Source organism: Bemisia tabaci, chromosome 5 (assembly GCF_918797505.1).
Source record: "Bemisia tabaci chromosome 5, PGI_BMITA_v3".
Taxonomy (NCBI): domain Eukaryota; kingdom Metazoa; phylum Arthropoda; class Insecta; order Hemiptera; family Aleyrodidae; genus Bemisia; species Bemisia tabaci.
In genome coordinates, this window is record NC_092797.1 from 10,251,869 (window position 1) to 10,264,848 (window position 12,980).

The following is a 12,980-nucleotide window of genomic DNA, read 5'->3' on the forward strand; positions in this document are numbered from 1 at the left end:
GGTACATTTTTTCTGTTTTATGACCACTGTGACTTGTTCATGCGAAATCACTACCATTTTGATTATTTTTTTTTAAAATTTGCTCAACTGTTTCTTTTGTGCTATATTCTAAACTAGTAGCACTCAAAAACTAATTACATTTCTATTATCTATGGAAAAAATATAAGGGGAGCTTTGTCTCCCTCTCTTATCTTCACACCACGCCACTGCCTGTGTCTAAGAGAATAGACTATGAAAAAAAAGAAAAGAAAAAAAAAAGATGATGAGCGAGGAAGTTTCTAAGACTGATCACAGTTAAGTAAGGTTCATTCCATTTATAATAAATGCCATTGAACACAAGTCCATCTTGATGCAGGTACAAACAGGATTGCCATGCAAATATTTATTCTAAAAATAAATACTAAGTATCAACGAAACATTTTTTTCAATAAACAACATTTTGTTTAAATAGGTAAAATACAATTTTTTTATGAAGCATTCTCATTTTGAACTTACGTTTGATAAGGCGTTGAGAAAGGTTGTGCGCACTCTGTATACGTTCCCTTATCTAATAACTCAATCTAACAGCTTTGATTGCTTTGAGTTTTCCTTTTTCCGTGTAATATGTATGGGCTTTTGCCTACGTAGATAAATGTATAACTTGTGACAATGTATATGTTTCACCTTTTAAACGGGGGATCATACGCCCAGTGAATTTTTGAACGATTAGTGATAAAAATGATAAAGTGACGGATACACGGCCTGATTTCCTGTCCGGTATGTAAATGCACGGTTCATTCAAAACAGACTGGAAACTAAGTTAGCCAGTGGAAACTCAAATTATTCTATGTCTCAATCATGGAGGAATAGTGCAACCTCTCCAGCACGGAGAAACAGCCTCCAAAAAGAGGCCACAGTCCCTTGTTCAGATACACAGGACAATGCCTCACACCGATCTGACTTTACGGTACTTATCTCTGTGTCTCCCGATAAGAAAATTAAAGAAATAAAATTTGATGACGTTTTCAACGAGATCAAGTATAAAACTAATCTCCGTAAAGGGCCCGGTTTTGACCTGATCTCGGGGATCATTGTAAAACAATTACCCGCAATTGCCATCAAGAAACTTGTTTTCCTGTACAATGCGGTCATCAAATTGCAGTATGTTCCTCTTCAGTGGAAAAAAGCTGAGATTATTGTGATTGCATAAAATCAAAGCACTTTGATCTTAATAAACCCACCAAAAAAAAAAAAAAAAAAAAAAAAAAAAAAAAAAAAAAAAAAAAAATATATATAGAAAGTTGAACCCAAAATGTATAGATATTCCGATGTGTAAATATTGCCTTAATTATGGACATACCAGGAGATTTTGTTTTGTAGGAATAACGTGTATAATTTGTAACGGACCTCATTTCAGCTCAGAATGCCCCATTTCCTTGAAAGCGAAAGAAGAAAAGACCAACATTACTCCAAAGTGTCTGCATTGTAAGGAGTCCCACTTCACCACATGGAAGGGATGTAAATTTTATAAAAAGTTAAGGAAAGAGAAATTAGAGAAATATAATCAACAAAAGGAATTAAAGCAACACCCTGTGAATGAGGAAGGGACCTCAAGTACTTACAATTTCTTTTACTTTAATAGTGAATAGCATTTTTAAGAAATTTTAAATTTTAAATTTTTTCCTATTTCTTAGGGGAAAGTAGATAAAAACTCTTATAGAGTTATATTTTTCTGAAGTCTCACTAGAGATAGTTGATTTGATCAAAAATTTACCTAAACAGGTAAATAGTAGCTTTAAGATAGGGGAATTTTCCCCAGTATAGTTACTGTACTGGTTTTTTAACCTACCACTTTAAAGTAGAATCAGAATATTGTAAATTTTATATTTCAAATATTAAGTAGTGTCTTTTTGTAGTTAAAGAAGTAGTATTACCACTGTGAGTGTTTTTTGTAGCTTACTTTATCTTGTGAAAGCTATACTCCCCGATGATATGTCAATTGGCGATTCCGGATCTTCATTAGATTAGTTTTCTTTATTATTATCTAATAATGTAACTAATTATCTAATGAAGAATTTAAAAAAAAAAAAAAAAACCTCAAATATTCCCACCGAAGTAATGCCAGAGGGCGGTTCCGGTGTCAGCAAACGAGTCCTCAAACAGAAAAAATCATATTATATTAGACCTTAGTAAAATGCTTATCTAGAGCAATAAATATTTATTGTAATCTAGTGCATTGTATTTTGTTTCTTATTATTGTTGTAACCAATTATGTAATAACTTGACTCGATAATAAAAAAAAATCCACGGCCCTGCCACAGGGTTCCTTCAAAATTAATGCTCTTGGCGACGTTACTCGATAATACCAGTATGCGCCTATTTAAGGACAACAACATTTAGTTCAACACCTACGAAAATAAAAACAAAAGACCCATCAGGGTCATGTTTAAAGGACTTCACCAATCTATTGACATAGGTCAACTTATGGATGGCCTTGAATCAAAAGATTTCAAACTCATCTTTATCTGTTGTGCATATTGTTAAGAAAGGATGAAAAACAAATGCTCAATCAGCCAAAACACATACTAACAAACACGAAAGACTAAATTTCGCCGCTGATGCAGCCTACTTCCACCTACGATGAAAATAGGTAAAGAAGAGAAACCCGACTAAGATGTTAGGGGCCGATAAATTTTATGAAAACTTTGATTATTCTGTGTGCAATATATACTCTATTCGCCAAAATATTTTAACCATTCAGGGTTTCTTCAAAATTCTGAAAAGTGCGGCTAGATAAATCCGTTTCTATGTTTTACAATAGGAATAAGTCAGCTCACCCTCTCCGAATTTTTCTCAGGGGCCACTTACGAAGTCGACTTAACGATGGACCCGGAGTGTGCGGGAATTCAAGGTTTCAATGAAAAATAAGTACGTCAATGGACCACTAGACAAGGTACGCATTTCAGCATTCTGATTCATGTGTCTTCACCAAAATTGTACGTAGAATACGATGCGCACTACGAAAATTACCTAAATTAACTCCTTACGAAGATATTTAATGATTCTCGATGCGTGAATTCAAACCACCCGCTCTTAAAAACTCAATGCTCTACGTGATTCACATCGCGCGCTAAACGGTATCATGGCAGTTTTAAAAATCTGGCAACCTCCATTTTGACGCTTTAGCTCAGCTATAGCAAATTGCTCATAGTTTGAGCAACACATGGTAGGAAATGAACATTGCTCGATTGAGAAGCTTGCTGAAACCGTTGTAGTGCGCGATTTGACTTACGTAGAGCTTTGAGTTTCTTGTGAGCGGGCAGTTCAAATTCCTCGTAACTAATGTGAAATAAAAATGTTAATATATTCGTTAGGAGTTAGTTTCAGTAATTGTCGTTGCGCGAATCGTGTTCTACGTGAAATTCTGATTAAGAAACATGCATCAGAATCCTTAAATTCGTAACATGTCTAGTGGTCCATTCTGGCAGCAACATCCCTTTTACGCGGATGTCTACGAGTGCACGGCGTATCTTACTCACCTATTAAAATCACAATACCTGTTTACCATACTTTTCGTGCGATGACTTAAGCAAGTTACCCTACATATTAGGTTTTTTTGCATTTTTGATTTTTTTACCTGAAGAGAAATATAGAACTATTGATTTTTACTCTCATGTGAACGAAGCAAAGAACAAAGATATGAATTCAGTATCTCATACATCTGCAATCCCACCCGCTCCTTTGATGGAGAGAGGGGAAGAAAAAAAAAAAAACCTGATTACTTTTTTCTGCCTCTGTTACATTTTTGTCAACTTGTCTTAGCATTAATCTCTATTAATCTACCTAGATTTAGAGAAGAGAAAATTAAGAGTGAGAAAGTCCTGAAAAAAGAAATTAATAACGACAATGCCATTGAAATAATGCTAGAAAACAAAGAGAATTGGAAAATAGTAGAAAAAATGGTAATTAATATTATGAAAGTCAAACAATCAGTATATAACTCCACCGAAGAAATGCCAGAGTGCGGTTCCGGTGTGTCAGCAACAGAATAGCAACAAAAGTCCCGAACAGTCCATATAATGAATCAAATTATATTTAAGTGCCTTTTGTTTGTTGTATATATTATATATTTACGATACTAACTAGTATCTGTATCTATGTAATTGTATATCTGAATTTATGAAATAGACTTGTTAAATAAAAAATAAAAAAAAATTAATCTACCTAAGTTTTTTTTTTATTGCAGTCCTAGATGCAGGTAATTTTGACTCACATCCTGATAGGAGGCGAATTGATTGACTATACTTCATGCTCATGTTTGTACTTGTAGCTAAACATGTACTCTTGATGACTAAAAAGTTTTAGTATTTCAATTATCCAAGGCAACTTCAACCACCTTATCATTTACAAACATCGTAACATTATGCCGGTCTGCTTCATGTTCTAAACTCGCCAACAAGTAGAACTTGAATTGAGAGGCTGAAGCATGTACATTCCCGTAACGCAACCATCTAGTCTAATCACAGGATTGTTTAATTTTTTGTTTCATAAAGGACAATTCAAAAAAAAGATGCTTTATGAATAAAAAATATCTGAATCAGTGTGGGTGAATTTGTGTATCTTCGAACAATTATTTCTCCCTTTTTAAAAACAATTAGTGTCGACGAGAAGAGTTTATATGCTGTTACCTGAACTCCTAAGATACAAAACAGGATTTGGATTTATCACTCCTTAAAATGGAGAAAATACTCAAAGAAACCAGGAAGAAAACAATTATAACGGGAGACTTTAACGGCAGAGCAACTTCTTGGGGTGATTTAGACACGAACGACAGAGGAAAAACAGCAGAGGACTGGATGATCAGCAATAACCTCCAATGTTTAAATGATCTTCAAAATTCCATCCCCACTTTTGTTTGACATAGAGGGAGTTCGGTCATAGATCTAATTTCGACGACGAGAAGAGTTCTCCCGGGCCGTCGAGGGCGTGATAGGAACCAAAACCGCGATCGAAGACTAAGGATCCATTTCAGCACTTGTTTTTCAAGTGCCAAAAATGGATTCAGAACGTTCTATTTGCGAGGTTAGGACTTTTCCGTTAACAATTGACCCAGAGTCTCTTTCGTCACAATGATAGTAGCCACCACTGATGAAGAACTGACGCTCACTGGACTATTTATCTTTAAAATCATGATTTAAGAGGAGGAAAAGCGCAGAATACGCAACGAACGGAAGAACGAATCCCACAGATGCTTTAAGGTACAGAGATTGACCAACCACCCACACAACAAAATTGAAGATTTCCTTAAAAAATAACAGACCGAGTGCCAGAAAGTTGACTTTTAGCCATTCCTATAATGTTTTTATCCACAGGCAGTTTAGCACAGAAAACTTTCAGTTAGATCCGTCCACGTTTTACATGAACACGCACTTTACAAAACAGCCTGCTTTACAAAAGATTTATCTTTGACACTTTGCATGATACTGCACTTGTAGCAGCTCTATTATCGTTGTATCAATATTTAGTGCGTTAACTGTTAACAGTCTGATATATCTCACTCTTATCGGATTGTGATAATTCCGGAACACTCGTTGACGGGATAGGAGATTATACTCATATTAGATTAATGGGTATGTTATGCACTCAAGAGAAAAAACCGTTTGAATAGACTATCTAGGGGTAAAATGGGTGAAAAAAACCAACTGTTGAGTTGATATAGCAATGCGATGTCCGAGGTCGAGTTCAGCCAATCAGCAAACGCCGTTTCTCCTGCCTGGCTACCTCATCAGAGCTCGCCGAAAAGAGCGTTTTAAACGGGTCCCAATTTTGGCAATTTTAAAATTGGATTCCTCGCCATTTAAGGTCTTAAAAAAATCTGAAAAAGTCCCAAAACGATTATGCCAATCCGCAAGATCAGAAAATGAATGTCAAAAAAATGAATTACAAATAAATGGGTGTGACTGACCAATTAGCCCCTTCGGATTTATGTTTTTAACCATGACAACCCGTTAGCATTTGAAGGGTTTGGATGACAAAGCGAATACATGTAGTTTTTGAAATAATTGAGTATTAACGATTTCAAGGAAAACTAGTCTGAATTCATATTCTATGAAAAATTCGTTCCCAAATTCTAGTTTTTTAGAATTAAAAAGTCAGTTTGAAGTTTTGAACTTTCTTTCTGCTACGAGGATCCATGTAATTTCGAAACCTCAAACACGTATTTCTCGAAATAGCAAAAACTACTCCTATGCGCCTTGTCCTCCAAGCCCCTCATTTCAAGTTGCGTAATTTTCTCTGTTATTATATTTCTTACCAGAGAACTAAGTCACTCTCTGTGAATTTACCTTATTATGAAAAATATACTGAACAATATCAGGTGTTAGTGATGTTTAGTTTTCTGTTTCAAAAATAAAATATTAGAGAGAACTGGGCAAAGTCGACACAGAGCCGAATTTGCCATAAGCTAGTTAAAAGTCAAAAATAAAGATGACGCGTATAAATTGTGCTCGCGATTTGATTAGTGTTAAATATTGGTATTCAGCTGATGAGTTGATCTTCGAACTTTCCGTTGCATTGAACGCTCTACTCTGAGTATTTTCAAGAGGAAACATGTAACGTGATGCTTTAATTCGTATCATGTTTAGTGACCTATTACTGTTTCATATGGACCTCGTTGAGCAGAAAGGAACCAAGCCACATCAGCTATTGCCAATTTAACAATGCAATTTAATTTTTGACCTGAAAACGGTTGTACGGATTTTTGTGAATTTTTTTTCTGCATTGCACGAAGCAAATCCCTTAAAATGTTCAAAAGAATCTGCACAAACATTCTCTCGTAAAATCATTTCAATAATCAGTCTGCGGGGTGATAATTGATATTGATAGACAAAAACTAAATTGCCCGGTTAGATTTGGCCCGGTAAAATATAAAATTGGTGATGTGGTTTGATTCCTTTCTGCTAAGTACGGTCCATTTATTCGTTTCATTTAATCTTATGTATTTCTTTCCTATCAGGAAGAACTTTTTTTCATTTTTGTTTTTCAAACTTAATTTATTGATTATAAGAGTGACAAACTAAACAGCTCATCAAATATATTGATTTTCTCCTTCCTGCTTCGAAAACGTTGAGCATTCTTCTCTTCTGTCAATTGTTTCTATTCGTAAATGTCACAAAAAACTCTAATTAATTTAAATTAGTCATTAGCACGAACCAGACAAAACAAAATATGTTATTCATTAATAAAAAAAGACCACATTCTCTCCGTTTCTCATGAGTCATTTCACAATCGTCTACAATCATCGGCAAAATTTAATGGTACAGTCATTTTTTATCTGATAGCATTTAAATCGACCATTTTTACTCCTTCAATGTAGCCAACGGCTCCCAGGTAACTCTGCATGCACAATTGCATACACAGCAAGTTTAAGGCAAACTGGCAACGCGACTATGAGTGAATCGAAAAATGCTGGCTGGATATATTCACGCTTTTTGTGACACATTGATGGCAAATTATTGAGTGATTATTCCAAATGAAATCACTCAATTCCTCCGTGAACACACTCTCCTGACTATTTCGAAAGCCTAATTCAAATTTTGCTGATCTCTAATTCCGACATGGTGAATCTTCGCTTATGTATATTATTTAGAAAAAGAAAGAAGAAAAAATTATTTGTGTTTTGTAATTCCCCTATTCATTGAGAGATATACGTGTGATTTTTGTCAATTCCCTACAATTGTTCAAATATTTTTTTAGAAAACAGGAAGGTATTTCAAAATTTCCCGTTAAGAAAACACGTTATTGGTGGTTTTGAAAGTATGCAACAATGTTAAAGTTATACATTCTTCAGCTATAGCCGTCGATTTGTAGCGTGATTCAGTAAATACTGAAGGTTTTTACAACGAATTGATTGCGATCATTGATACGGTCTACGAATTGAACTTTGACCAATATTCAATACGTATATTCAACTTTGACCATATGACTGTGGGCACTTGTTATACATACTAATATTAAAAACATAGCAATGAGACCGATTTAAGAAAGTAGATCTGGATCTAAATTTGAATACTGAACAATCAAATGGTTCCATTACCCACCTTACTATGCAAGACTTCATTCGTAGCTGTCACCAGGGTTTGAGAACTGCAGTAGAATCAGTAGATTTGTGAAAACGCCTTTCAGAAACTGGAACATGACAATTTTATAAGTAAATTTGCGTTCTCGTATTTCAGGGATGTACATTTTGAATTCTTTAAAAAATGAGGTGATGATAGTATAGTTCTTTCTGATGATTTAATTTAAGAGGTGTGTTCTTAAGAGTCAAAATTGGCTAAAAAACCGGGCCCCTAAAGAATGAATATCTGTGTATCTTAGTTTGTGGCGTTGAAAATGTAACACCATCTTTAATAGGTATTTTAGAGGATAAAACGTTTGCATTAATTTTTATTAGATTTGGTTCTCGCTCTCCGAGGAACATTCTATAAAAATGGCATGCAATGATATCAGACAGTATTCTTTTGAAAACAAATCGAATGAAAGGAAAAATGTGAAAGCAGTGCAATCATCATGTCTCTGTTTCTCGTTTAATCATCGATATATACTGAGTGGTTTGAAAAATGCAGCCATGCAAAATCGTGAATCCACATTTCATCAAAAGGCTCAGTTCGTTTACTATCAAGCTTACCGTCTGAGTAACTTTACTAGTTCCTCATCTTTGATCAAAATACGAGGACATTTCCTGAATTAAGAGTCCAATATATGGGCTGTAATAATGAATTATCTGATATTTCATTAAATTAGGAATATTTTATTGATTGCAGATCGTCTGAAAGTGGATCAATATTTTCGATACATTTTTCTAATACTCACAGAGACAAATGTTGGAAGTTCTAGTTTCAAAAACCCGCTGATGGTAAAAGATATTGTCTTGTCTCTTAGTTCCATCAAAAATAATTTTAACTGAAACATTCATGAAACTACCAATGAAATTTGAGTCATGAAAATCATTCCAAAGTTAAATGAATGCACCCCCTTCGAAGGTCAAAATTTCATTGCGTGCACTTTGATTAAACCTCACTCGATGTAACATTTTAATACTCTCAAAAACAAATCCCAGTTTTAGATCAAAATTAACATGACGCATATAATAAAAGTAAGTAAATTTTAATGAAGAGTTTTTCTTATTTATTTTTTCTTATTAAAATCCGTAATACATTTTTCTTTGAAAATTTATTTTTTATAAGAACCCTTCCTTTGCGGCTAAGATAAACACGTGCGCATTTCTTGAGCATCAGTACCTGTCCCTCGCATTGAATATTTTAAAATGGTTGTAGGATATCGTATATTTCCAAAATTGAATTAAGCATCAATCAGTAACTAGGATTTTGCATGTATTCTAAGAATACAACTTTGAAAGGAAAATACTTTGGCAAAAAGCGCATCAAAGTGCGACTTTCAGGTGATTCTCTCTTGCAATAACGTTTAGGCTTCAATGCGATAAAATTCATAGTAAAGCTCAAGGGGCCAACGTCATTATTTTTGTACGTAACTCAATATTTGGTCTTATCATTTCATTCACTTAAATCCTTTTTCATTTTAGGTACTTACTTGCTCTCTGACTGAAGTAGCGATGCCCGGTGAATTCATTAAGGCTTGAACATTGAGTACTAACGTCTGCGTCTATTTTATGCGAAAAAAATCAGAATTCTTGTGATATACTTCAATGTTAAAAAACAAGCATGAGGAAAACTGTCACGCATAAGCGCGAAATAAGAGGAGTTTTTGTTATTCGTGCACTAAAAGAAATGATGATAACTATAAAAGAACAAAGAATGATAAAAGAACGGAATTTAAGGACCGAAATGTTTGAATTGTATTGGAAATTTAGATTTGTAAGTTACATTAAGTTAAACGAAGAGAGATGCCAGAAGGGTGGACATGGCATACATGCGGGGCATGGGTCAAGATGGAGGAAGACCCCGAAAAACCTACAGCTTACGCTTTTATAGACTTTTTTACGTCACCGTTGAAGAGGCAACAAAGCTACACGTGATTGGCTGTCTGTAATCAATTGGAGCTATCATTTGTGAGTGTGGTCATTAGATTTATGGGTGATGGCTCGATGATAGCGCTAAAAACTGGAAATGAAACTGAAAAATACTTAAATCCAGCCATCACAAATGATCAGAGGAAAAATATGTGAACATGGGAATATGAATGAAAAATTAGTTGCGGTGCTTAAAGGACACGTGACTATAATATGCGGTTGGATCTTCGTTTCTGGAGGAGAATGTTGATCAGGATCTTGAAAGTGGATTTTAAACAAACCCACAGCGATAAAAATAGAAAAATCTCTCGAAATCTTGCCACGGTTATAGGACATTTCGTCAACGATTTTTTGTCCGCGCACCTGTTTTTTCCAATAATTTACGTCCACGCGTTTTTTCGGCACCGGAGTTTTGGTTCACGTGCCATTTGAGACCCAAAACAAAGTTAATTGGCCCACATGTAAATACAAACGACAATTGCTCACGACGTTTTTGGATGAAAATGTAAAGTGTCTTGGAAGAATGAGGGTTTGCTTGTTTTTTTGTTTTGTCTGTTTGGTCCAACGGAGAATAATATATACTTATGAGAGTTTTGGTAAAAATGGGGGTGCGTCAATTTCATGAGACAAAATTCACTAAAACTCTCTACACCTCTTTGGTGTAACAGGACTTAATTATCTTTCAGGATTTTCCTACCTTGTTATACCTGAACCGGATAAACCTCTATATTTCCCTCAGTTAAAGGCTCTTAGATTTTTCCAGTGTACGATAAGTATCTTGATTTATTTTGCGAGGAAAGATCTACATATACTTTTAAAGGATGCTTGTCATTCTTAATACGTTCAATTTCGTATAACACTGTGCAACACCTCTGTTGTGAAATGGTTGCTTCAGGCGCCGCCGCACGGCACGCGGGCGGCCAGCGCGAAACGCACATTGGCGCCTACAAACCTAAGTCGATACTTCAAGCATTGTGCAATGCGTGAAGTATCCACTTAGGTTTGTAGGCGCCAGTGAGCCTCTCGCGCTGGCAGCACGCCGCGCCGCTCCGCTCTGTTAGGCTTTAATATTTAAACTCGCGTTGGCAGCGTTTTTAACTCATGATTTTGAAATGGTTGCACACTCTGCATTGATTATTCTCATTTAAATTGATGGGGGAAAATAAAAAACGTATCAATTCATGAAAGGAGAATAATGATATAATGTGTGTTTTTTAGATATTGGTGGCTCCGTGTCAACTTTAATGATTTCCAAAGCACTTTAATTTTTTCTTTGGCTTAAAATTGCTCTCGAGACGTTCCACTTTTCAAAAATTTTCCGAGGCAGTCCCCTCAGACCCCCCCTTAACTCAAGTTTTATATCCTCCTGGGCCCCCTTCCCACATAAAATTCCTAGTTCCGCCCATGCTCACTGGAAGAAAAAAAACAAAAAAAAAACACACATTGAATCGTCTAGAGTCCAGACTCTTGGAAACATTGACAAGAAAAAATACTCTTGATTCAATCAGATTTAAGCTTAAATCAAAAAGAAATCCGCTCAAATTAAGAGGCTTGGTTCTTGATTTAAGCTTAAATCTGATTGAATCAAGAGTATTTTTTCTTGTCGATGTTTTTAAGAGTCTGGACTCTAGATCCAATGTGTTTTTTTTTCCAGTGCATGCCATACATTTTTCCGGTTCTCTGCCATTTGATAAACTGTACCTGAACATGCCTTTATTTTTAAGTAATTTAAAAATATTAAAATGCCTAATTTTAAATTTAAAAGGCATTTTTAGATATAATTTTGATATTCAATGGTGAAAATCGAAATATTCAGACTTGCATGTCCCAAAATCCAATGAAAATATATTCATGTATCTTTGAGCACTCTCGTTGGTGGACTCCATCTTAAAAATTATTACCTAGAGGCATACCCTTGAACAGAGCTACATGAACTTCGGCGAAAAAAAGTAAAATAAAATCTAAACTCTGCTAATTTTTTTCTAACTGAGTTAAGACAACTCTTTTTAAATGAAAATTCCTCGGGGTAAAGACTTTACTTTGCGTATATACTCCCAAGTAAGCTCATCTCGTTGACTCTTACAATGCATCTAAAGATATAGTTAGTTAGTTAGTATATATTAGAACATTTAGCGTCACAGGCTTTTAACGTCTTTACAGAGAATTTTGAAAATGGGAGTATGTACGAAAAATTAGATTTTTAAATTAAGAGAGGTGAAGAGTTTCAGAATTTTGGTAATAATCTAATTGAAAATGGATTCATTTCTCATGAGAACTGCCACCTGGTGGTGGAATTCGTGAACTAGCGGTTCGAATGTCACATCGAAGCGCCCATTAAACGAGACTCTTAAGTCTTAACCCGAGTTGATACGGACCTCCCACATTTGATCGGTGCCAGGAGTGCAGATCAGGAGCCAGCCCCCCCCCTGTAACGAAGAATCAAATTCTCCGTTTTAAGTTTTTTTTAAAAAAATGAACAGCTGTTTGTTTCACGCGAAGGAAGGAGTGAGTCATGCAGAGCGCGGCGGCGGAGTCGGGCCGAGACCGAGCGGCGCCCGGCGCGATCAGCTGATGGCGGTAAATAAAATTCAAAACAAATTGCCTCTCCTCTCTTGTCGTAGCTCACACACACATACACAAATTTCCTGTTTTTTGAACTTTCCAAAATTGTACGTTTTACTATGAAAAGGGGCATTTTTCCAAATTTTAAATATTTGAACGCCTGGGCAAAATTTTCCCAAGCTGAACTATGTAAATATCAGGTCAAACTTTAAATTTCATGTATCAAAATTTTCAGTACAAATGTGAAGATCGCGTTCCAAGAACTTGGAAGCGATTTGGTGGGCTTATGAGTCAAAATGTGATCCTACATCCTCGATCCTCCTCTCTCCTCTCTCTTCTATTCTACATCTTTTCGGCTGAGGTGCACGTTAGTGAGTCGCATCTCGCCGAG

General features: G+C 35.4%; 1 protein-coding gene across 2 annotated transcripts; it reads right to left on the reverse strand.

The window, feature by feature from the left end:
- Positions 1–288: 288 nt before the first annotated feature.
- On the reverse strand, positions 289–9,990 carry Gr58b (Gustatory receptor 58b). 2 transcript variants are annotated; one of them, XM_072300267.1, is made up of 4 exons: positions 9,589–9,990; positions 8,851–8,940; positions 8,079–8,166; positions 289–5,854 (listed from the first exon to the last, which is right to left on the reverse strand). In XM_072300267.1, exons 1-3 carry the CDS (start codon positions 9,625–9,627, stop codon positions 8,095–8,097), a joined length of 201 nt encoding a protein of 66 aa, XP_072156368.1. In that variant the 5' UTR covers positions 9,628–9,990; the 3' UTR covers positions 289–5,854; positions 8,079–8,094. The 2 variants fall into 2 exon arrangements, with proteins under 2 accessions (XP_072156368.1, XP_072156369.1); XM_072300268.1 differs by lacking the exon at positions 289–5,854 and adding an exon at positions 6,988–7,134.
- Between the last annotated feature and the right edge of the window lie 2,990 nt (positions 9,991–12,980).